A 21,612-nucleotide genomic window follows, 5' to 3' on the forward strand; every position below is an offset into this window, starting at 1 on the left:
ACTTCGGACACGTCAGCAGTTTCTCCCGATGGTTGTGTCGGCATTTCATATCAACCAACCTATTGTGGTGCCAGTTGCAACTGACTCCTCAATTTCATCAAAGTCCTTAGATGTTGTAAGGGATCTAAAGATCTATGTGAAGAGGACTGCTCGTCACAGAAAATCGGACTCTCTATTTGTCCTGTATGATCCCAAGCAAATTGGGTGTCCTGCTTCTAAGCAGACGAACTCTCGCTGAATCAGGTTCACTATCCAGCATGCGTATTCTATGACAGGCTTGCCGTGTCCTACGTCTGTTAAGGCCCACTCTACTCGTAAGGTGGGTTCTTCCTGGGCGGCTTCCCTGGGTTTCTCGGCTTTACAGCTCTGCCGAGCAGCTACTTGGTCGGGGTCGAACACGTTTGCAAAGTTCTACAAGTTCAATACTTTGGCCTCTGAGGACCTTAAGTTTGGTCAATCAGTTCTGCAGGAGCCTCCGCGCTCTCCCTCCCGTTCTGGGAACTTTGGTACATCCCCATGGTACTAATGTGGACCCCAGCATCCTCTAGGACGTAAACTGAAACGACGATATGAAGATGCTGCTGTTGTAGTTTTTTCTTCAGTCCAGAGTGCAGCTAATTCGTGAATGGCTATGAATGACTGTTGGCCAAATAGTTAATACAGAGGGCACCCGAGAAGGTACACGTTGGGATATACGTACATATATACACACATATATAATAGGATTTTAATTACCTATCGGTAAATCCTTTTCTCGTAGTCCGTAGAGGATGCTGGGCGCCCGTCCAGCGCTTCGTGATGCTGCAGTGGTTATTTAGTTCAGTACTGCTTAGTTGTTGGTAAGTACTGTTTTGTTACTTGGTAAGCAATCCTGTTCAGCCGTTGCTGATGTTTCAAGCTAGTTAAATTGGGTTGCCTTGTGTGTGAGCTGGTGTGAATCTCGCCACTATCTGTGTAATCCTTCTCTCGAAGATGTCCGTCTCCTCGGGCACAGTTTCTAGACTGAGTCTGGTAGAAGGGGCATAGAGGGAGGAGCCAGCCCACACTCTCAAACTCTTAAAGTGCCAATGGCTCCTAGTGGACCCGTCTATTCCCCATGGTACTAATGTGGACCCCAGCATCCTCTACGGACTACGAGAAAAGGATTTATCGGTAGGTAATTAAAATCCTATTATAATGGTCAAGGAGGAATGGTGAGAGTGTATATGTATGCGTGTGTGTGTGTGTGTGTATGTGTGTATATATATATATATATATATATATATACAGGTTGAGTATCCCTTATCCAAAATGCTTGGGACCAGAGGTATTTTGGATATGGGATTTTTCCGTATTTTGGAATAATTGCATACCACAATGAGATATCATGGTGATGGGACTTAAGTCTAAGCACAGAATGCATTTATGTTACATATACACCTTATACACACAGCCTGAAGATAATTTTAGCCAATATTTTTTTATAACTTTGTGCATTAAACAAAGTGTGTGTACATTCACACAATTCATTTATGTTTCATATACACCTTATACACACAGCCTGAAGGTAATTTAATACAATATTATTAATAACTTTGTGTATTAAACAAAGTTTGTGTACATTGAGCCATCAAAAAACAAAGGTTTCACTATCTCACACTCACTCATAAAAGTCCGTATTTCGGAATATTCCGTATTTCGGAATATTTGGATATGGGATACTCAACCTGTGTGTATATATATATATATATATATATATATTATTATTATTATTATTATTATTATTATATTTGGGTACTGCCCAGAAGGCATAATCAGCCTCGGTCTTTTTAGTCATCACTGGTCCAAAAAATATGGGGAACAAAACATGTAGGTAATGAATCAGCACCGAGTTTTTGGAGCTGACCCTGGTTCTAATAAAATGGGGAAGTAGGCATCCCCCATATTTTCAGAACCAGCACCGGGCTCCACTAGCAGGGGAGTAATGCTAGTGGACACATTTGTCCACCATTGATTAATGCCAGGGGACATATTTGATGGGTCCCCGTGTCCAAAGCATACATCCATCCCCTCTAACTAGTCAGCCCAGGCCAGGAATTCCCAGGGAAGTGGGGACCCCCAAGGCCCGTGCTGAAGCCCGGGGCTATGCCGGCACTCCAGTCCAGTAGTTAAAAATACAATATTACCTGGGGAGTACTTGCATTTTTAAAGTCACGTTTTTTAAAAAGTCACGTGATCTGTAATGAAATGCGTCAAGACTCCTCCCCTAATTGACACTGGTTTTACCGCTCGGCTCCCGCACTACTTATGCGGCAGTAATCACCTGTTCTACTCCCAGCTCTGGAGCGGCCATTTCCATCATTCTGAGTGAAGATTCCCACCGTACCTCGCGGCTTATTCCAGCAAGTCTGCCGCAGGTTCCTCTCCCCTCACCAACACAGGGCGCTTGGGGTCGCCAGCCCACGGGAGAGGTAATTAAATATCGGCTATTTGTTCCATCGGCTTTCTGACGCGTCAGATACTTATCACTCAGTGAACTATCACTGCTTTCTATATACACAATTTGAGAGCTTAGCTAATTGATCACTAAAAGTTTACTCTTGTGCACAAAGTAACCCCTGCCTGGACACTTTGTAACTATTCTTGGCTACATACAACAGAGAGTGCAACAGTTGCTAAATAAATAGCATTTCTATCTTCAGCGGTATTGAGCTTCATTTTATAAGCAACTAGATAACTGCTACGCTCTGTGGATTGATACCTACCTGCGGACACAATTTGATATTCATTTGATTGCGGTCATCCAGTGAACAATTATTACAGTTACTCACCTTTTCATAATTGTTTTCACTATATGTTTTTTAATATATTAATGTTTTTGTGATGTCACTGTGTCTAATTGTCAGACTGAATAAATGTTTTAGACATAAGTTTGTCAGCTCTCCATTTACTTAGATCTATTTTTGTTCCCACGAGCTCTGCTGTTCTCTTTTCTATTGTCCTGTTTTCTTCAAGGTATAAACACATTGCCTTTACAGCAGCGAATGAGGGACTAAGAATAGATCTCGCTTTCACTTAGGCGCTTTTTAGCAGTAAATTTGTTTGTTTGTGGTGGTACCAGACTCAGATGTGCAGGTCGGTCGGTGGAGGGGACAGCCTTGTCCAATGTAGGGCAAACCTGCCGGTCGGGAGTCGGATCTCCCAACGATTGGACAAGTGTGTACCCAGCTTTAGAGCTGTACTGCAGCTTTGGGCATTTAAGATAAAACATTTGCACATTTCCAGAGCTCTATTTTTAAAATGACTAAATATATGACAATTATAGCAAGATCTGTTTTCTACCTAAATTCATAAACCGTGTGGCTATTGTTTTACTTTAGGTCACTATCAAACTGGACAGTGATAGGACACCAAGTACTGCAGAACGTGGCATAATAAAACCAATTGTTCGACTAGATAAGCAACAAGAACCCCGTGGACTGGATAGCAGGTAAAAAATAAATAAAATCAAGATGTCAGTGTGTGTGTGTGTGTGTGTGTGTGTGTGTGTATATATATATAGATAGATAGATAGATATAGAGTACATGTATATATGTATGTACAGTATATATGTAAATGTACAAAAGAAGAGCCAGCACCTCCAGATTAATGTGAACACATTTATGCATCCAAGAACAATATAATTCCAATAAAGTGCAAAAACATTATGCAGAATTCAATAGAAAGCAGAGGATCAAATATATGCTTTTACTCATCATTGCTGCCACGGTGGTCTAATGATTGTCCTCATGGTCATAATTGCCCTGAATTCAGGGCAATTATGAGCATGAGGACATTCATCCTCTGATCCCCTGCTTTTTATTGAATACTAGCTGAATAACTGTGCTTTGCTACAGAATTTCAAGTATTTCTGTGCGTGTAAAGGCCAGTACTCACTGGCCGATGTCAGAGAGATGTGTGCTGAGCGAACCGCTCAGCACACATCTCTCCCGGCGCTCAGCACAGCGCGATCTGTGCTGAGCGTGCGGGGGGAGACGGGGTGGGCCGCTCACTTCACCCAGCGGGTGAAGTGAGCGACCCGCTAGATTGGCCTGCATGCAGGCCAATCTAGCAGCAGCGATAGCGATGCGCGGGGCTGCGCATCGCTATCGCTGAGGGGGCTACACACGGAGCGATCGTGCTTAAAATCTAAGCAATCTAGTCAGATTGCTTAGATTTTAAGCAGCGATCGCTCCGTGAGTACCCCCCTTTACTTTCATTTTGAAGGACTTCCTGGTAAAGTAATTAGACCTAATTAGACCTTGAGAAACTACACATCCCGGCATGCCTTGACACAGCTTTAGCATTCTCTGACAGCAAAACTGTGTCAAGGAATGCTGGGATATGCAATTTCAAAACAGCTGGAGGGCCGCAGTTTGGACATGCCTGAATTAGACCTACAACAGGACCTGCTCTGCCCACCGCTGCCAATCTTTGTCAGGCCGCACCTCCAGGCGGACCTTCCCCGGATTGATGCTGTCAAAAAGATGGCGCTGAGGGAAATAATCCGCCTCCTCTGCCCCGCCCCGCCTCTGTCTCATCTCCCATACTGATGGAGACTGAACTTGGACTTAAACGGCACCGGGCATTTCACTATTCATCTCTGCGACCCCGTAACTAGGGATATTTACATGTCACCCACTTCCCACCCCCACCCCTAGGGGTGCTTAACCCCAAAGTATGTTTTTCCAGATTGTAAGTCATATGTGCACGAAGTTTGGTGTAAATTGCTACAGGCATTCCAGAGTTATGCTGGAACATACATACTCACATTTTCAAATGTTTTTATATATATATATATATATATATATATATATAATCTATAGATAACATGGAGGAAAGCCCTACATACATAGTAACATAACATGGATAACATAGTTAATGAGGTTGAAAAAAGACAAGAATGTCCATCGAGTTCAACCTGTATTATAACAGCTATAGTTCATGCTCTGTATTTTTTCACCTTTAAACGCTGTAGCCATGGATATTTCTTTCCGCTAGGAAATTATCTAATCTATTTTTAAACATATTGTCAGAGTCCACCATTACTATCTACTCTGGCAGAGAATTCCAAATCTTTACTGTGAAGAACCCTTTCCTTCGTTGTGTATGAAATTTTATCTCTTCTAATCCGAGTGTCCTGTGTAACGATTTCTCTTACGTCCTAGAGGATGCTGGGGTCCACATTAGTACCATGGGGAATAGAATGGTCCACCAGGAGCCATTGGCTCTTTAAGAGTTTGAGAGAGTGGGCTGGCTCCTCACCCTATGCCCCTCCTACCAGACTCAGTTTAGAAAATGTGCCCGGAGGAGCCGGTCACAGCTTGGGGAGCTCTCCAGGGTTTCCCTAGAAAAGTTTTTTTTTTACAGTTATTTAAACTAAGGGGGGGGAGTAGTGTCCTCCCTGTGGGGTCTGAGCCACTTACTCCGCTGACGGACACTGAACTCCTGAGGGGTCAGATCGTTCCCCGTCACAGGGGATCATTCGCCCCAGCAGCATGCCGCCACCCCCTTACAGAGCCGAAGAATCAGTGGCTAGTGAGGCACCGACCCCTCTAGCAAGCGGGGGGGGGGGGGGGAGGGTTGGTGTGAAGATGGCGGCAGTATTATCTGCGCTCCCGAAGACTCAGCAGTACATGGTGCGGCGCTGTGAGGGGCGCCCTGAGCCAGCGATATACCCTACACTGGTCCAAAGCCTGTCAGGGTCCCCGGATCTCAGCCAGCACTCAATCCTCAGGCCAGTATAATCAGTGGAAGAGCGGGAAGACAGTGCCATTTTAGGTGCTGAGCTTCTCAGAGCGGACCCAGCAGCGTTCAGCGCCATTTTCCTGCCTGCACAGCGCTGATCAGGAGAAACAGGTCCCTCCACAGAAACTCCAGCTATCTGTAAATGGTACCAGGGGGTTGAAGAAGGGGCGGGAGGCTGCAATACAAATGTGTATCCTATTAAGGTGCACAGTACTGAAAAGGGGTCTCCCTTTAGTTAAAAGCGCTGTGTGTGGGTTGGCTTCAATCTCTGTGTCTCTCTTGCCATTCTTGGGGGAAGGGGGGGACTCTGTCTGCCCTCCCCTGTGTGTGTGTGTGTGTGTGTGTGTAGTATTTGGTGGTCTCCTTTAGCTATGTCCAGGGACACTGTGTCATATGCTGCAGAGGATATGTCCTCCCAGGATGATCCCATTCCATGTAATCAGGATAGCACTGGTTTAGCACATCGCTGCACAGCGAACGAATGCAGCTAGCGATCAACTCGGAATGACCACCATAATCCTTTATGCATTTCCAACCCTTCTGACTCACTTAATCGATAAATTGCATTAGTTTGACAGTGAAACTGGACATTTCCCCAATTGGGCAAAATCTTCTGCACTTTATTTGGATTGTGACAACCCCTGTCTCTCTGGAACGGATGCTGCCTCGCTATCCTGACGAACAGACTACCTATCTGTTGTTCCAATCCCACAAAACCTGAGCCTTCTCTCTATCCTTAATTTTACTCATCCGTTGGATCTTTGTTGAGCTGGAGATCCATCCTCATTTCATACATTGGCAGGCAATACTTATCAAAATGTGTTTCCCTGCCCTATTGTAATTACTATAGGTTGTACCATTGCCATTAACTTGTAAAGATGTTCTGCATGCTCACTTTCTCTGTTGGCATTTCATCTAGCAAGGGAAAAGGCCTTGTATTGACTACTGAAATTACAGCAACCCAAATCGAACAGTGGTATTAATTTACCAAATGTACAGTGTTACTCCCAAGAGGCTCTCTTACATTACCCCAAAGATTGGCTAGATGATCAGGAAGTCTGTACTGTACAAATATGTCCTTGGAGAGGGAATTTTTGGAATGGAGAGATTTGATAACGTTTCTACACCTTTATGATCTTGAGGTCCCGATTCATGTGAAGGAAAACCCATTGCTCTGGCAGAACAGGAAATCGTGGCACACACTGCCACAAACATAATTTAAATGCACATAATTCTCTGTCTCCCTTTCATGTCTAACCCTGATTTTCAGGAGGGCCAAGATAGGCACCCTTTTAATATCTGGAATATTGGAGGGGGGTAGTTAATATCGGATTTATGGTCAACACATCAACTAAACTGCCTCTTACGTTCCGGAATGCAACGGAGAAGTTTCCTGTATTGGCTGCATACCATTTGGATTTTCATTTTGCTCAACATTACGTCAGTTTGACAATTCACCACTTTTCTCAAGCTGACTCTTGAATCCTGTAGACAAACTTTTTCCAGCAATCACCAGAACAGTAGAGGGGCGATTTCTGTGGCCCTTAGACGTTTACAACTTCTTTTAGAATATTCTGTTTCTCAAGGCGGTCCAGACTCCTGAGCTGCAGCTCTCTGATTCATTAAAGGCTCTTGCTGGGTCATGTCATATGCTTTCCTCTACCATGTACTGTATACAGAGATGTTCCTAAATTTACTACATACAGTAGATACTACCTGTCTCCTCCTAGGTTATGATTGGGCTTTCAGCATCCTACTCCTGTTTTAAATGTGACCAGTCCCAGGCTGATCTATTCCATTGTTTGACCCTGCCCGTTAATTTCTCTTACGTCCTAGAGGATGCTGGGGACTCCGTAAGGACCATGGGGGTATAGACGGGCTCCGCAGGAGATAGGGCACCTAAAAAGAACTTTGACTATGGGTGTGCAGTGGCTCCTCCCTCTATGCCCCTCCTCCAGACCTCAGAGGAGAATGGGTGCACTGCAGAGAGCTCTCCAGAGTTTTCTGTGGAAAAATAATTTTGTTAGGTTTTTTATTTTCAGGGAGTCCTGTTGGCAACAGGCTCCCTGCATCGTGGGACCGAGGAGAGAGAAGCAGAGCTGGCTTGTTAAGTTGGGCACTGCTTCTAAGGCTACTGGACACCATTAGCTCCAGAGGGAGTCGGAACACAGGTCTCACCTGGGGTTCGTCCCGGAGCCGCGCCGCCGTCCTCCTCACAGATGCCGAAGATAGAAGCCGGGTGAGTATGAGAAGGCAAAGAAGACATCAGGCGGCAGAAGACATCAGATCTTCATGAGGTAAGCGCGCAGCGGTAAGCTGCGCGCCATTGCTCCCAGTCTCACACACACACACACACACACACACACGCAGGCACTGAAGGGTGCAGGGCGCTGGGGGGGGCGCCCTGGGCAGCAATATTCCTCATATTTGGCATTGATAAGTATGGATTAGGCTGTGGCATAGTAAATCCGGTAACCCCCGCCATTTTTTTATAGAAAGTTGATGGGACCGAAGCCCGCCGTCGGGTGGGCGGGGCTTGATCCTCAGCACTAACCAGCGCCATTTTCTCCACAGAGACTGCATGAGAAAACGCTGGCTCCCTGTTCTCTCCCCTGCTGAGCTTCACAGGCTGGAAAAAAGAGGCGGGGGGCACTTTGGCGATGCAGTGAGTGGAGATTATAATTATATAAACATATAACAGCGCTATCTGGTCATATATTCCAGTGTTTTTAAGCGCTGGGTGTGTGCTGGCATATCTCTCTCTCTCTCTGTCTCTCCTAAGGGCCTGGTTGGGGTTTTGTCCCCTTATAGGTAACTCCCTGTGTTTGTGGGGTGTCGGTACGTGTGTGTCGACATGTCTGAGGCGGAAGGCTTCTCCAAGGAGGAGGTGGAGCAAATGAGTGGTGTGTCCCCGTCGGTTGTGCCGACTCCAGATTGGATGGATATGTGGCATACGTTGCATGCAAGTGTGGCATCTTTACATAAAAGGCTTGATAAGGCTGGTTTAGGGGGGACATCAGGCGGTCAATCCTCAGATTGGACCGACTCACAGGGCCCGTCGGGGTCTCAAAAGCGTCCCTTAACACAAGACACTACTACCGACACGGATTCTGATTCTAGTGTCGACTATGACGAAGTAAAATTGCACCCTAGGGTGACTAAAACCATTCAGGGTATGATTGTGGCAATAAGGGATGTGTTGCATATTGTGGATGAACCCTCGGTCCCCGACACAAGGGTACACATATTTAAGGAAAAGAAACAGATTATTAATTTTCCCACATCTCATGAATTAAATGAGTTCTTTGAAAAAGCTTGGGAGACTCCGGATAAGAGACCGCAGATCCCAAAAGAATTTTTATGGCATACCCTTTCCCTAAGCAGGACAGGGAGATTTGGGAATCACCCCCCACTGTGGACCTGACGCGCTTGTCCAAGAAAGTGGCGCTACCGTCTCCTGACACAGCGGCCCTTAAGGACCCTGCAGATCGCAGGCAAGAAACTACCTTAAAGGGTATTTATTCTCATACGGGTGCTGTGTTAAGACCGACGATTGCGTCAGCATGGGTGTGTAGCGCAATTGCAGCTTGGACAGATGAGCTGACAGATCAATTTGATACCATGGATAAGGATACTATATTCCTAACTCTAGCCCATATAAAAGACGCAGTCTTATTTATGAGGGATGCTCAAAGGGACATTGGATTGCTAGCGTCTAGGGCCAATGCCATGTCTATCTCAGCGAGAAGATCCTTATGGACTCGCCAATGGACGGGTGATGCGGATTCCAAAAAACATATGGAAGTACTACCCTATAAGGGTGATGTATTGTTTGGGGATGGGCTGACGGACCTGGTTTCCACAGCTACAGCAGGTAAATCAAATTTTTTACCATATATTCCCCAACAGCAAAAGAAAGCAACACCCTATCAGATGCAGTCCTTTCGGTCGCACAAGTCCAAAAGAGGTCGGGGATCCTCTTTCCTCGCCAGAGATAAGTGCAGAGGCAAGAGAGCACCTGCTTCGTCAGGTGCCAAGGAACAAAAGTACTCCCCGGCTGCTCCAAAACCCACAGCATGACGCTGGGACTCCCATGAGGGAGTCCGCACCTGTGGGGGGCACGTCTTCGACTTTTCAGTCAGGCCTGGGTCAGTTCGGACCTGAATCCCTGGGTGTTGGAAATAGTTTCCCAGGGTTACAAATTGGAATTCGAGGAGGTGCCCTCGCGCCGATTTTTCAAATCGGCCATACCAGCTTCCACATCGGAAAGGGATGTAGTGTTAGCTGCAATTCAAACGCTGTATATACAGCAAGTGATCATCAAGGTTCCCCTGCACCAGCAGGGAAGAGGTTACTATTCAACCCTATTTGTGGTCCCGAAACCGGACGGTACGGTCAGACCGATTTCGAATCTGAAATTCCTAAACCTGTACATAAAAAGATTCAAATTCAAAATGGAATCTCTCAGAGCAATAATAGCCAACATGGAGGAGGGGGAGTTTATGGTGTCTCTGGACATAAAGGATGCGTACCTTCATGTCCCCATATATGCCCCCCATCAGGAATACCTGAGATTCGCTGTACAGGATTGTCATTACCAATTTCAGACGTTGCTGTTTGGACTTTCCACGGCCCGAGGATTTTCACCAAGATAATGGCGGAAATGATGGTGATCCTGCGCAAGCATGGAGTCACAATTATTCCATACTTGGACGATCTCCTGATAAAAGCGAGATCAAGAGAGAAATTGCTGAGCAGTGTGGCGCTCTCTCTGAGAGTGCTCCAGCAACACGGTTGGATTCTAAATCTACCGAAGTCACAGTTGATTCCGACAACTCGACTACCGTTCCTAGGTATGATACTAGATACGGAACAAATGAAGGTCTTCCTCCCAATAGAGAGAGCCCAAGACATCCAGAACATGGTCAGAGACTTGCTAAAACCGAAAAGGGTGTCAGTTCACCAATGCACTCGACTTCTGGGGAAAATGGTGGCGGCCTACGAGGCCATTCCCTTCGGAAGGTTCCATGCAAGGACTTTTCAATGGGACCTTCTGGACAAGTGGTCCGGGTCCCATCTGCATTTACATCGGAAAATAACTCTATCCCCAGGAACCAGAGTGGCTCTCCTGTGGTGGTTGCAAAGTGCTCACCTGCTGGAGGGTCGCCGGTTCGGGATTCAGGACTGGATCCTGGTTACCACGGACGCGAGCCTCTGAGGATGGGGAGCGGTCACACAGGGAAAACATTTTCAGGGTCTTTGGTCAGACCAGGAGTCCTGTCTACACATCAATGTGTTGGAACTCAGGGCCATTTACAACGGCCTTCGACAAGCGGAGAGTTTTCTTCGAAACCTACCGGTTCTGATTCAATCAGACAATGTCACAGCAGTGGCTCATGTGAACCGCCAAGGCAGGACAAAAAGCAGAGTCGCGATGGCGGAAGCCACAAGGATCCTTCGCTGGGCGGAAAATCATGTAAGCGCTCTGTCAGCTGTCTTTATTCTGGGAGTGGACAACTGGGAAGCAGACTACCTCAGCAGACACGATCTCCATCCATGAGAGTGGGGACTTCATCAAGAAGTCTTTGCAGACGTAACACGTCTTTGGGGAACTCCTCAAATAGACATGATGGCGTCACGCCTCAACAAAAAACTTCAGAGGTACTGCGCCAGGTCTCGGGACCCTCAGGCAATAGCAGTGGACGCTCTGGTAACACCGTGGGTGTTCAAATCGGTCTATGTGTTTCCTCCTCTTCCTCTCATCACAAAAGTGTTGAGGATCCTAAGACGAAGAAGAGTACGAACGATACTCGTTGTCCCAGACTGGCCTCGAAGGGCCTGGTTCTCGGATCTACAAGAGATGCTCACAGGAGATCCCTGGCCTCTTCCTCTCAGGGAAGACCTGTTTCAACAGGGGCCCTGTGTATTTCAAGACTTACCGCGGTTACGTTTGACGGCATGGTGGTTGAACGCCGAATCCTAGCGAAAAAGGGGATTCCGGAAGAAGTCATCCCTACGTTAATAAAGGCTAGGAAGGAGGTGACGATAAAACATTATCACCGTATTTGGCGAAAGTATGTGTCTTGGTGTGAGACCAAGAATGCACCTACGGAAGATTTTCATCTGGGTCGTCTTCTCCACTTCCTACAGACAGGAGTGGATATGGGCCTGAAATTAGGCTCTGTTAAGGTACAGATTTCGTCCCTCTCTATTTTCTTTCAGAAGGAATTGGCTTCTCTTCCAGAAGTCCAGACGTTTGTAAAGGGAGTGCTGCACATCCAGCCCCCTTTTGTGCCTCCAGTGGCACCATGGGACCTGAACGTGGTGTTGCAGTTCCTAAAATCACACTGGTTTGAACCGCTTAACAAGGTTGAGTTGAAATTTCTTACCTGGAAGGTGGTCATGTTGTTGGCCTTAGCATCAGCAAGGCAAGTGTCAGAATTGGCAGCTTTGTCACACAAGAGCCCCTACTTGATTTTTCATGTGGATCGAGCTGAATTGAGGACACGTCCGCAATTTTTGCCTAAAGTGGTTTCTTCGTTCCATATGAATCAACCTATTGTGGTGCCTGTGGCTACAAGTGACCTGGAGGATTCCAGATCCCTGGACGTAGTCAGGGCCTTAAAAATGTATGTAGCCAGGACGGCTAGAATTAGGAAAACAGAGGCTCTGTTTGTCCTGTATGGGGCCAATAAGATTGGTGCTACTGCTTCGAAGCAGACTATTGCTCGCTGGATCTGTAATACGATTCAGCAGGCTCACTCTACGGCTGGATTGCCGGTACCAAATTCGGTTAAGGCCCATTCCACTAGGAAGGTGGGCTCTTCTTGGGCGGCTGCCCGAGGCGTCTCGGCTTTACAACTTTGCCGAGCGGCGACTTGGTCGGGGTCAAACACTTTTGCTAAATTCTACAAGTTTGATACCCTGGCTGATGAGGACCTAGCGTTTGCTCAGTCGGTGCTGCAGAGTCATACGCACTCTCCCGCCCGATTGGATGCTTTGGTATAAACCCCATGGTCCTTACGGAGTCCCCAGCATCCTCTAGGACGTAAGAGAAAATAAGATTTTAAACCTACCGGTAAATCTATTTCTCCTAGTCCGTAGAGGATGCTGGGCGCCCGTCCCAGTGAGGAAACTCTGCAAGACTTGTATATAGTTGTTGCTTACATAAGGGTTATGTTATAGTTGACATCGGTCTGGGACCGTTACTGTTGTTTTTGTTCATACTGTTAACTGGTTATGTATGGTATGATTGGTGTGGGCTGGTATGAATCTTGCCCTTGGATTGCTAAATCCTGCCTTGTATTGTCCATCTCCTCTGGGCACAGTTCTCTAACTGAGGTCTGGAGGAGGGGCATAGAGGGAGGAGCCAGTGCACACCCATAGACAAAGTTCTTTTTAGGTGCCCTATCTCCTGCGGAGCCCGTCTATACCCCCATGGTCCTTACGGAGTCCCCAGCATCCTCTACGGACTAGGAGAAATAGATTTACCGGTAGGTTTAAAATCTTATTTTACAGATTTTGGTTACAAGTGCTCAATTACTCCCTGGAACTTTTGTCTATACGTCTTTGACCCCCTGAGTGGGCGTTATTTGGCAATTTAAATCTCAAAGGGATGTAGATAACTACTAGTGGTGTTCAGTGCTGCTTCCTGAAAGTCTCTACTACACGTATGAAAACATCCTGAGCCCCTTACTTTATCACTTTTTAAAGCAAAACTATTTTATGTCTTCCTTATGTCATGTATGGAGGTAGTGCAAGAAAAGGAGGTTAAAACCGAAAAATTATTTGAAATGTGGTAGATTTTTATTTTGGTCCTTTTCACAGCCAAACAGATCCAAATTTGGAATTCTTTGTGCAACACATATTGGTATCTTCTATAAATGGTTGAGGTAGATCCCCCAATTTCAGTGTGACCATGGGGGGTGAGATCCGAGCAAACCTTACTGTATTAAGTTTAAGTAACCTTTACATTTGTTTATGTTGTCATCTTTGTGGGTCTACAAACGGCTGTTTTTTTATACCTTTGATGACCATGTCGGTCAGTGCACTACCTATGCTTAATCAGTCATTTGTATTCCTTTTATTTTGGGCATTCATTGCCAAATGATAAATACATTGCTTCAATAAAAAACATATTTAAAGTTTGATAAGTTGCTTAGTATTGTCAGCAGCGTATGTGTTGAAAATAAAGCCAACTTGATCCAATATAACCAATGACGACACAAGAGGATCCAGACAGCAAGTAGCGAGAAGTTTTTATATCCACATTTTAAGAGAGATTTTCCTATAATTGCCCATTTCTGAAGGGTCGCAATCTGGATTTGGAATAACTATTATGTTGGCTCTGGTGGTGGCATCAGCGAGTGAGTTGCCCTCCAACCGTGAGTTAAAAAGTAGTCAAAGCATGGGAATTAAGGGTTCCAAGAATTTCTTATAATAGAGGGGAGAAAATCCATTAGGACCTTGGGCATTAGATTGGCATATTTGCTTTATCGCCTCAGCTACTGTATTTCCTCCTCCGTAATCGACGTATTAATGGAGGTAATACCGGCTACAGAAAGTTTGATGCATAAGCAGGAATATAAATATTGACAGATATTAGCTTCTGTTTGAGGTGTAGTAGCTGGGACCGATGAAAGATATATCATATGAATAAAGTGTACATGGGACCATGCCCAGATACCAAACTAGGTGTTACAAAAGGGCTCGGGTATTCCCACCAATAGGCTCAGTAATGGGTAACTGGTATATGATAGGCAGGTCTTATGACATCATACCAACACGTTTCGACTAGACAAGACTTCCTCGAGGTTGTTGTGTATATAATTCCTGAAGGTGTATGTATAACTCGGAAATTCTCTCCTTCGTAATGTGGGTGGGTCAAACATTTTAACCACTTAATTGACTATTTCCCACCCCAAAAAAAAATGCTCCAAAATTGTCTGTTTTTTTGAGTGAAATAGGTGGAGAACATGAATTTAACCGTATCCAAAATGATTTTAGTTAAAAGTAAAAAAAAAAAAAAAAAAAGTTTGATTTTGTTTGTTTTTTTCATTATTTTTCTCAAACATCGGAACATTGGTCGGAAAGATCGGTAACATCACAACCATTGCGACGTTACTTTGGGGGAGGGGGGTTGTTTTTCACTTTCCCAGTAACTGCCAATGTCTGCAGCCGCTGGGTGGGGGTCCTGCTGTAATGACCGATCAGCAATGTACAGGAAGGCAGAGGAACCCGGAGGGAAGTTTCCCTTCCCTGCCGCTGCTAACATTGTTTATCTGACTGGTCGCATCCTGTGCGACCAGGTCAGATAAAACACTTCCTGGTGTAGTAGCATCTAATGCGACCATGCCAGGCAAGTGGTTAACTATACCCATATATTCAATAATATAGGCCTTTAAAAACAGTAAAAAAGTCTTAAATATGTATAATTGCAGCCACTTTTAGTTCTGGTAAAATTAATGGTTGTCATGGTGATCAGGAATCCGTTTCAAGAATCATTTACACCGCCACTTTGAGGAAGACTTGTATAGTCTAAACGTGTTCTCTCTTATCCAATTTGACTTTTGTGGATTCTATAAATCCAGTCTGGCATTTGAGCATGGTACCCTGTGTACTTTTTTCATATTATATAGTTTAAGCTATATAAACTTTGCATTTTATAACAGAATATTTAATATGTTTTTGGATCAAATGACTATCATGTACCTTCCTGAAAAGGAAATTCTCCATTAACCCTCCGTCAAGCACACCTCTGGCACTCCTGGGTTCAGGCGCAGGGCGCCTGTTAGAAAATCGTCATTATCACCTAATTATCTCAATTCTAAAGCCCTTAAAGTGATCAGTGACCTTCATTAGGACGTACAAAGAGAGAAATTTAAGGTTTTACAGGCCATTTCAGCAGAAAATCTGAAGCAAAAAAAGAGAAAATACGAGTATAAGTTTGAGCGCAGTGTGCCTGAGAGGCCACCCTGGACAAACCTACATATTTCTGCAAAATATCCACAACCTTTGTAATTTTTATTCATAAAATGAGTAAAATAAACATTAGATGAAAATAAAAGTAAACACAAACCTTCAAAAGTCAGAGGAGTTTGGGCGCAGTGTGCCTGAGAGGCCAGGAGGTTCAAAAGTGCACTTCACGCAGGCTGCGGGAAAACTGACTAGGGGGGTTTCGAACAGCACCTAGAGATAGGAAGGTAGTAGGAGGGGCAGGCCCCTGCGCCCCCTTGGGGTGGAGAGGGGATCGATAATAGTTTTGCTACGCTTGTCAGGCCAGTTGCACCTGACTGAGGGTTAAGGGAGAAAGAACTTGCTACTTGTGTGTCAGACATTATTCATGTAAGCATACTGTACATGTGAAAGTCACCCTTTTGTGCCTATTACACATGGTGAATGTGAATACCCATATCCGGGTACCTGACACCAGGGAGCTCAAGTTCCAAAGATGTGTTGGCTATGAAATGCGAGCTGTCGGGATGCCTGCAGTCAGGAGACCGACAGCGGCATTTCGACAGTCGAAATCCCAGCAAAGGCCAGCAAGTAGTCTAACCCTCTCCCTACCCTAATCCTCCCTTTTAGGTGTCTAACAGCCCAGCCAGTATGTCATGTGCCGGGGTCCCGACCAGCGGGATTGTAACTGCATCCAGCAAAGATACCTTTATATGCGTTGTCTCATTAGATTTTTTTTTTTAAGCGTTGATGTGAGCATGTACCATACCTGTTTTTGATCACGAGGTAAACTCCTATCAATTTAACTTGCACGTCATCTTCTTTGTTTTTGGAGTGGAATTATCTGGAGCTCTTTTCTGTACACTTAATAGTGAACATTCCTTATTGAGAATACTACACTATATATAAATTTGTTGTCTCTTTTCATGTTTCAAAGTATATAAATAATAGATAAAGAGTTAATTGACCACGTCAGAGTGGATTAAGGGACTAATGTTAAATGTACTCTTCAGAGCGGCACACCATCTGACTAAGTATTAACCCCTTCAGTGGAGTGCCTTTTTTCATTTGATATATGTTCTACTACAAATGTTTGACTATAGAGATTGCTTTAATTTATGCACCTACTAGAAATATCCAAACCATACTAAAGGGTCCTACACACTTGGCGATACCTTTGAAAGATATGAACGATATCGTCAAAAATGAACGATTAATCTTTCATATCTTTCAGTGTGTATGCAACAACGATGAACAATTCGTGTTTCCGCAGTTGTTCATAGTTGATCTATCATTGTTTAAACATGCAAGCCAATTTGGACAATATCGATGAATGTAGTATCATATCGTCCAAATCGGCCATAAATGATATCCAGTGTGTATGCTTAAAATCAGTGATGAAAAATTGGCCAACGATAATATTATTGTTCGGTAACATCGCCCAAATCGCCAATTGTGTAGGGCCCATTACGTACTTTAAACTGGTCCATCTGGGAAATCCAGGGAGACTGAATACACATGACCATACCACTTTATTATGCTGACTATCTTGTCAGCTTTTATGTGCTCCCTTTATCAAGGACATACTTCTAGGCTCTGGACGCTAATTAAGGTGTCTTGTAACATATTCTTAATACATGTGTAATCATGTTGAGGGTGTATAAGACCCAATGTCTTCAGTTTATGCCAGTATATCTGGCTGGGATGTATCCATCTATCAAAAAGTGATCAAATATCAGAACACTACAATATGGTTCCCCTTATGTACAGTATATGGTATAGCTGAGATATCCACTGCAGACCGCTGGCACAGCAGGCCCCACAGAAATATATGGGGTTGTGATGTGCCTGTATGCAGCAAGTTCCAGAAAGCTTTACTTTCCCAGGCTTTGCTTGTTAGGCAACGCCATCTATTGATGACATAGTCTATATGAGGCTATGTGCTTCTTACCATAAGAAGTGCCCAGGGAAGGATCCCTCTCCATTCTCCCCGTAGCTTGTGCATGTGCTGGCCGAGGGCAGCGCATATGCAATAGGACTCACAATTCATAAGTATGTAAATCGGTACTTCCCCTGTCCTGAGAGGTAAGTATTCATGCATAATGGCACTAATAAACGCTGGTATGCATGTGATAGGGAGCATGATGTATTGCATTGCTATACAAGATACTGTGCATCCCACCCATTCTCTTGTTTGCTGTTTGCTCTATTTCTCTGACGTCCTAGTGGATGCTGGGACTCCGTCAGGACCATGGGGAATAGCGGCTCCGCAGGAGACAGGGCACAAAATTTAAAAGTTTGACCACTAGGTGGTGTGTACTGGCTCCTCCCCCTATGACCCTCCTCCAAGCCTCAGTTAGGTTTTTGTGCCCGTCCGAGCAGGGTGCAATCTAGGTGGCTCTCCTAAAGAGCTGCTTAGAAAAAGTTTGTTAGGTTTTTTATTTTCAGTGAGTCCTGCTGGCAACAGGCTCACTGCAACGAGGGACTTAGGGGAGAAGAAGTGAACTCACCTGCGTGCAGGATGGATTTGCTTCTTAGGCTACTGGACACTAGCTCCAGAGGGACGATCACAGGTACAGCCTGGATGGGTCACCGGAGCCGCGCCGCCGACCCCCTTGCAGATGCCGAATAGAGAAGAGGTCCAGAAACCGGCGGCAGAAGACGTCTCAGTCTTCATGAGGTAGCGCACAGCACTGCAGCTGTGCGCCATTGCTCTCCGCACACTTCACACCAGCGGTCACTGAGGGTGCAGGGCGCTGGGGGGGGCGCCCTGGGCAGCAATGTAATATACCTATTCTGGCTAAAATATATCACATATAGCCCCTGGGGCTATACGGATGTATTTAACCCCTGCCAGGTTCCAAAAAAAACGGGAGAAGAAGCCCGCCGAAAAGGGGGCGGGGCCTATTCTCCTCAGCACACAGCGCCATTTTCCTGCCCAGCTCCGCTGCGAGGAAGGCTCCCAGGACTCTCCCCTGCACTGCACTACAGAAACAGGGTAAAAACAGAGAGGGGGGGCACTTATTGGCGATATTTATAATATTTGAGCTGCTATAAAGGGAACACACTTATTAAGGTTGTCCCTATATATATTTATAGCGCTTGGGTGTGTGCTGGCAAACTCTCCCTCTGTCTCCCCAAAGGGCTAGTGGGGTCCTGTCTTCTATCAGAGCATTCCCTGTGTGTCTGCTGTGTGTCGGTACGTGTGTGTCGACATGTATGAGGACGATGTTGGCGTGGAGGCGGAGCAATTGCCTGTAATGGTGATGTCACCCCCTAGGGAGTCGACACCAGAATGGATGGCTTTGTTTATGGAATTACGGGATAGTGTCAGCACGCTACAAAAGTCGGTTGACGACATGAGACAGCCGGCAAACCAGTTAGTACCTGTCCAGGCGTCTCAGACACCGTCAGGGGCTGTAAAACGCCCTTTACCTCAGTCGGTCGACACAGACCCAGACACTGACACTGAATCCAGTGTCGACGGTGAAGAAACAAACGTATTTTCCAGTAGGGCCACACGTTATATGATCACGGCAATGAAGGAGGCTTTGCATATCTCTGATACTGCAAGTACCACAAAAAGGGGTATTATGTGGGGTGTGAAAAAACTACCGATAGTTTTTCCTGAATCAGAGGAACTGAATGAAGTGTGTGATGAAGCGTGGGTTACCCCAGATAGAAAACTGCTAATTTCAAAGAAGTTATTGGCATTATACCCTTTCCCGCCAGAGGTTAGGGCGCGCTGGGAAACACCTCCTAGGGTGGATAAGGCGCTCACACGCTTATCAAAGCAAGTGGCGTTACCGTCTCCTGATACGGCCGCCCTCAAGGATCCAGCTGATAGGAGGCTGGAGAATACATTAAAAAGTATATACACACATACGGGTGTTATACTGAGACCAGCAATCGCCTCAGCCTGGATGTGCAGTGCTGGCGTGGCTTGGTCGGAGTCACTGTCTGAAAATATTGATACCCTGGATAGGGACAGTATTTTACTGACTATAGAGCAGTTAAAGGATGCATTTCTTTATATGCGAGATGCACAGAGAGATATTTGCACTCTGGCATCAAGAGTAAGTGCGATGTCCATATCTGCCAGAGCGGTGGGGGGTCGCCTCAAACATTTCAGCGCACAGTGGGCTCACTCGCAGGTGGACCCCTGGATCCTGCAGGTAGTATCTCAGGGTTACAGGTTGGAATTCGAGAAGTCCCCTCCTCGCCGTTTCCTAAAGTCTGCTTTGCCAACGTCTCCCTCCGACAGGGCGACGGTATTGGAGGCCATTCACAAGCTGTATTCTCAGCAGGTGATAGTCAAGGTACCCCTCCTACAACAGGGACAGGGGTATTACTCCACACTATTTGTGGTACCGAAGCCGGACGGCTCGGTAAGACCGATTCTAAATCTAAAATCTCTGAACCTGTACATACAAAAATTCAAGTTCAAGATGGAGTCACTCAGAGCAGTGATAGCGAATCTGGAAGAAGGGGATTTGATGGTGTCCTTGGACATCAAGGATGCTTACCTTCATGTTCCAATTTGTCCTTCACACCAAGGGTACCTCAGGTTCGTGGTCCAAAACTGTCATTATCAGTTTCAGACGCTGCCGTTTGGATTGTCCACGGCCCCCCGGGTCTTTACCAAGGTAATGGCCGAAATGATGATCCTTCTTCGAAGAGAAGGCGTCTTAATTATCCCTTACTTGGACGATCTCCTGATAAGGGCAAGATCCAGAGAACAGCTGGAGGTCGGAGTAGCACTAACCCAAGTAGTGCTCCAACAACACGGGTGGATTCTGAATTTTCCAAAATCCCAACTGATCCCGACGACACGTCTGTTGATCCTAGGGATGATTCTGGACACTGTTCAGAAAAAGGTATTTCTACCGGAGGAGAAAGCCAGGGAGTTATCCGATCTAGTCAGGAACCTCCTAAAACCAGGAAAAGTATCTGTGCATCAATGCACAAGAGTCCTGGGAAAAATGGTAGCTTCTTACGAAGCGATTCCATTCGGCAGATTCCATGCACGAACTTTTCAGTGGGATCTGCTGGACAAATGGTCCGGATCTCATCTGCAGATGCATCAGCGGATAAAATTGTCCACAAGGACAAGACTGTCTCTGCTATGGTGGTTGCAGAGTGCTCATCTGTTAGAGGGCCGCAGATTCGGCATACAGAACTGGGTCCTAGTGACCACGGAGGCCAGCCTGAGAGGCTGGGGAGCGGTCACACAGGGAAGAAACTTCCAGGGCGTGTGGTCAAGCCTGGAGACGTCTCTTCACATAAATATACTGGAGCTAAGAGCAATCTACAATGCTCTAAGCCTGGCAAAACCTCTGCTTCAGGATCAGCCGGTGTTGATTCAGTCGGACAACATCACGGCAGTCGCCCACGTAAACAGACAGGGCGGCACAAGAAGCAGGAGGGCAATGGCAGAAGCTGCAAGGATTCTCCGCTGGGCAGAAAATCATGTGTTAGCACTGTCAGCTGTGTTCATCCCGGGAGTGGACAACTGGGAAGCAGACTTCCTCAGCAGACACGATCTGCACCCGGGAGAGTGGGGACTTCATCCAGAAGTCTTCCACATGATTGTGGTCCATTGGGAAAGACCAATGGTGGACATGATGGCGTCCCGCCTCAACAAAAAACTGGACAGGTATTGCGCCAGGTCAAGAGACCCTCAGGCAATAGCTGTAGACGCTCTGGTAACGCCATGGGTGTACCAGTCAGTGTATGTGTTTCCTCCTCTGCCTCTCATACCAAAAGTACTGAGAATTATACGGCAAAGGGGAGTAAGAACGATACTCGTGGCTCCGGATTGGCCAAGAAGAACTTGGTACCCGGAACTTCAGGAGATGCTCACGGAAGATCCGTGGCCTCTACCTCTAAGA

At 45.9% G+C, this 21,612-nt stretch overlaps 1 protein-coding gene across 21 annotated transcripts in view; it reads left to right on the plus strand.

Moving 5' to 3' along the window:
* AFDN (afadin, adherens junction formation factor) overlaps positions 1-21,612 on the plus strand; it is an 866,421-nt gene that overhangs the window by 564,621 nt on the left and 280,188 nt on the right. For all 21 annotated transcript variants that reach the window (XM_063917625.1, XM_063917611.1, XM_063917620.1 and 18 more), the window contains one exon: positions 3,360-3,469. In XM_063917625.1, coding sequence (XP_063773695.1) covers positions 3,360-3,469 — 110 coding nt within the window. The remainder of the gene's footprint in view (positions 1-3,359; positions 3,470-21,612) is intronic.

This window comes from Pseudophryne corroboree, chromosome 4 (assembly GCF_028390025.1).
Source record: "Pseudophryne corroboree isolate aPseCor3 chromosome 4, aPseCor3.hap2, whole genome shotgun sequence".
Taxonomy (NCBI): domain Eukaryota; kingdom Metazoa; phylum Chordata; class Amphibia; order Anura; family Myobatrachidae; genus Pseudophryne; species Pseudophryne corroboree.